The sequence below is a fragment of the Hibiscus syriacus genome, unplaced genomic scaffold (genome assembly GCF_006381635.1).
Source record: "Hibiscus syriacus cultivar Baekdansim isolate YM2019G1 unplaced genomic scaffold, ASM638163v2 tig00110560_pilon, whole genome shotgun sequence".
NCBI lineage: Eukaryota > Viridiplantae > Streptophyta > Magnoliopsida > Malvales > Malvaceae > Hibiscus > Hibiscus syriacus.
Genome location: NW_024062781.1, coordinates 187,970 through 192,717, shown reverse-complemented (window position 1 = coordinate 192,717; position 4,748 = coordinate 187,970). Strand labels below are relative to the sequence as shown.

Genomic DNA, 4,748 nt, shown 5'->3' with positions numbered 1-4,748 from the left:
ATCAATGGCTAAGCCAAATGTAAGTTTTCGAGAGATTATTTTATTGATCTAACTCATCACGTCATTCATGGTCCTAATAAATGACAATCACAAATTTTAAAATAACTTCTAAATAACCATCCACTTACATGTAAAGAAAAAGATAAATATTTATCTTTAAAAATGATATAAACAAATGTTATCTGTTAAAATAAAAAATGACGTGATAAATCGAAATCATCTAATAATTTCTCTGAGTTTTCCCATCTTATTACAGCTCTGTAAGACAACATGGATCTAATGGAAGAGCAGTACATAAATATTTTAAATACGTATAAGTTATATTTTATTTTTGTTTACAAAATTGATACAGAAAGGAACATATATACGATTTCCAAAATCGTCCTCATGGAATTAGTACGTATCCATAATAAAATAAAAATCAAATAATAATAAAAAGTAGGGGGAGAGATTATGTAATTTTACCACAAAGAAGGATATCGTTAATCTATCAACATCTCCATCGCCCTCAACTAATCAATTCTTTGCGACTCAACCGTCGAAAAGCAGTTGAGCATATTTACATGTCTATCCAACACAAATCTCGAAATACCAACTCTACCCCTTTCTTTTCCGAGTATAGATATATTTTTATTCCATAACATATATTTCCTCACTACCGGATCCCATCATCAAAAACTACCTTCACACTACCGGGAAGCCAATCTACATGACTCCTGTTACAGGATTCAGGATCGAGTTCGAGTCGAAAGACTAGAGACGAATCCAAAGACGCGGGCATTCGCGTTTTGAGCTGTCGTAAGCTTGGAACCAATGCTTTCTCTGTCCATTCTTCTAATCCAGTTCGGTCTATACATATCCCGCTTGTGATTTTTTCCAAAGCTTCATTTACAATCTCGATCGTAAACCTGTCGCCGATAATGCTGCAGAACTTTTTCGTTATCAAGTTGGATATATCTCGTCTGATGGGACCGAAATCGACAGGTTTAAAGACGATGGCCTCGTCCACAGAATTTAGCAACTCATGAGAAGCTGCTGCTGATGTTGAGTTGGATAACACCCTGTTTGTCAGGCCGTGTTCTTCTTCATGATCGACCGTGAGAACACTGGAATTGTGTGATCCATCTGCTGCTTTTTCCTCCTCCACATAGGCAGCCTCATTAAGATCGAACGATGGAGAACCACAATCCGTCCTCGGCTTTGTTGCCCTGTCCTCCTCATGCAGCCAACTGGCTCGGCGCTTTGCAGTTTTCTCACAAAGGGATAACCTTAATTGCCAACCTCCGCTTGCTAAAGTGGCAAGCTTCTGTTCATCCAGGGAAATATCGTTTGATGTGAAATTAAGATTACCCGGCATCCGACTAGAAGTGAGGATAAAGATGACATTTCCTAGACTGATCTCACGACCATGAGAATCAGCAATTCGACCTCTCTCCATTGCTCGTTTTATGCTGCCTCTAACTAGCATATCTGCTTCATCAATATCATCAAGAACTACTACAGAGAAAGGGTTTCTCCTAACTGCCTCCGCTATTTTATCCACCACAGTTTTACCACGGAAACTCGCATCAGATTCCCCGTCGTCACGTCTTGAACCAAGACTTATCACAAATGGATGAACCCCACATACTTGATCTGAGAGGGCCAATGCCATCTTCTTCTTGCCGACCCTGTCAGGGCCAGCAAACAAGAGCCAAATGTCACCCTTTGAACTGGTACCCCTCCGTTTTCCATTGCCTAATCTACACTGCGTCACTGTTGTCGCCACTGAAGATGCTGCATCCCGCTGCCACCACACCTTATCTACCAGACCCTTAAGGAGTTTCTTGAATGACTCAACATCTAACGCGTTCAACAGCTTGTTGCTTTGCAAATCTTGCAACTTGTTCACTGGTTCATAAGGTATACGGAATAAAAAGTCTTGCAGACGCTCTTTATCAGTTCTTTCAGGTGTGGTCTCAATGATCTTTGGTCGTCCAAGAACAAGGTCCGTCTTTACAGGGCTTCCAGGTGGGCTACTTGTCCGCTCCATTGGTTGGCTAGCTACTAGATGTGGGTTCAGTTGCAGTGTCTCCCCAATGTTTTTGCTTAATGGTAACTTGGGTTGGAAAGTTTGGCGTCCCAGCAGACTTGAATTGTACAAGCTCATCATTGGGAGAGCAGCAGGAGCGTATCTCTCATTGCCTAGACTGGGCTGATGAAAATTTGGATGGAGTTGCAAGCATGTATCGTTCCACTTCTTTTGCAATTCTTGAGTCTTCTGCGTCCAGTTCACGTCTTGATCCTTAGTCTGTATATAACAAACCATCGTAACAATGAAGCTTAGATGGAAGGGGAAAACGATTTGCCAGTGCAGATATTCAACACCGAACACGCACATAAAAAGAATTAATAAGACTTGGTTTCTATTTGGATTGAACTTGTTACCTGCATCTCATCTATTGTTTTGACATGATTATCATGAGCCTGGGCCTTCTGCAACCACTGCGGCAATGCTGGCCGAGTTGACTCTGACCTTATATCCGGTGAACGTTGCTCAAACTCCTTGGCTGCTACAAGTTTGGCAAGATCTTGTTTACAGTTCTGCATGCATTGCGGGCAACAGCCGGTTTTCCGAGAAGGGTCAAAATTCTCAGAGGGTTGCCTAGGTTGAGCAGTTGTAGTTGCAAACGCCTTCAATGGAGAAAGGGACTCAACAGAGCTGCCAAGTATCCCATTGCTCCCAAGCCTAGAAGATAAGAAGCATATTACAAGTTAATCAACCATACCCACTGGCTACAAAATCGGTCGAAACCAGAAAAAGAGTCCAAAATCCACAGTTCAAATTGCAGCATCTGAGTTCAAAATTTGGATAGAAACCAAATAAGAGCGAGCAACACAGACAAACGGAAACATGAATGTAAAAGCCTCTTATGGACTTGAAGGAACCCTTTTGCATTAAGCAAGTCCCAAAGCTGACAGGGAGAAAAATGGTAGAAGTTTAGATCAGAATCAACCTTTTCCCAAGAATAAAATCCATTAGTAGCACAATAACCATGGATTCTATAAACAGAAATTTCCTGATACCCGCTATATTCCATATTCAACTTTAATTGAATTCCAAAACTTTGAACCTTAGCTTTTTCCCAGCGTCATCTGATCGAATTTAAACTTTTCAACATTCAAAAACCAAAGCTAAAAATTTAAAAAAAAAACACACACACAAAAAAAAGCTTGCAAAGTTGTTAAAGTACCTAGAGAACATTCCCGGCGACGGAGCTCTGGCAGCGATCGGAACAGCCTGTAAACCCCAGTCATTCTCCATTGAAGGATGATAAACTTGACATCTTAAATAAGTTTCACAAGTAGCGGTTCCGATCAACCAAACTCTGGCACTCCCTTCTCCAAATCTCCCCAACAGCTTCCCCATCTCAACCACTGCAGCGCGCCCGGCTTCAGATACCGTCTGCTGCTGCTGCTGAACCCCACCGACAAGAACCACGGCCTGATTATTCTCTACTAACCACTTCAAGTCACCCAAATCAAGAATCACCCCTCCACAATCCAAGTTCCCAATCATTGCTCCAACTTTCGTGCCCAATTCCTTGATTTTTGCAACCATTTGGGTTTTATCTAATGCGAAATCTTTCTCCAGACTAACCACCTCAACGTTTCTCAAAACCCCATCGATTTCCTTACTCTCAATCTTCCGCAAAATCTCCTTGACAATCAATTCCGGTTCCGAATCACCGACCAAAACCGGGTTCATCTTCTTACTCCTCGTCAGAATATCTATTACCCGCTTAACTTCCTCACTTCTTTGCTGGCCGGCTGCTCCTTGCTGTAATCTCGGATTCAAATACAAGTTCCGATTGGGTGAGGGCGCGGCCACGGTGGAAACAGGAGCTATGACGGGTCTGAATCCCAATCCGATTGGACCAGCAATGTTGGCTGAGTTCGGAGTCGTTGAGCTGAGTGATTGTTCAATGGTTGATTTAACAGCTGGACTTGAAAAACTGGCCTCACGCATGACTCTACTAACACTTGGATCATCAAGAATCGATATTATTAATTGTTCCAATTCCACCTTAACAGCCAAGAGCGGCTGCTGTTGTTGCTCGGGACATCCACGGCGTTGATGGGCTTGAGCACGTTTAAGAGCAGCCATCAAGGCATTGGAAATTGGAGGGTCGAGCCCCGGGCTGCCGCCACTACTGGCGTTTTGCGCAGTGGGGAGACGCTCCAACGCGACGCTGAAGCAAAGCTCCAAAGCTCGACACTGCAACGGATGGGAAGAATTGGGGTGGGATTTGATACATGCTTGGCGAAGGAATCCGGAGGGAGATGCAAGGAGCGTCGCCGCCACATGGAGCGGCGTCGTTTGGCCGTGATTCCGACGGGTTGCTTCAGCTATTGAATGGTTCAACACGCTGGCCGCCTCCGGCGTCAGGGTCTGTTGGATCGTGCTTAATCCGGCTCTCATTTAATTCCCCTTTCTTCTTCTTTCTTCTCCTCCTCCTCCTCTTTGGGTATTATATTCCTAATTCGTTTTAATTTACTATAAAGATTTGAGTATGGAAAATAGACAGAGTGAAACGAATCAGCAAATGAAAGCTTTCTTGCAGAGAATAACAATAAAGTATGAAAGAAACCATAGAGAAGCTTATATGCTGGTTAACTTTATGTCATCTATATCTATCTTTGGGTTTTCTTCTTTTCCAGTATATATTTTCTCTCCATCTGTCTAATATTCACACACAAATTTCTCT

The 4,748-nt window shown here is 42.7% G+C and overlaps 1 protein-coding gene across 1 annotated transcript; it reads right to left on the bottom strand.

Annotated features, from left to right (window-relative positions):
• Positions 1–510: 510 nt before the first annotated feature.
• Positions 511–4,537, bottom strand: LOC120132325 (protein SUPPRESSOR OF MAX2 1-like). Its single transcript, XM_039149109.1, has 3 exons — positions 3,234–4,537; positions 2,428–2,728; positions 511–2,290 (listed from the first exon to the last, which is right to left on the bottom strand). The coding sequence occupies exons 1-3, from the start codon at positions 4,460–4,462 to the stop codon at positions 656–658; spliced, it is 3,165 nt and encodes a 1,054-aa protein (XP_039005040.1). The 5' UTR covers positions 4,463–4,537; the 3' UTR covers positions 511–655.
• Between the last annotated feature and the right edge of the window lie 211 nt (positions 4,538–4,748).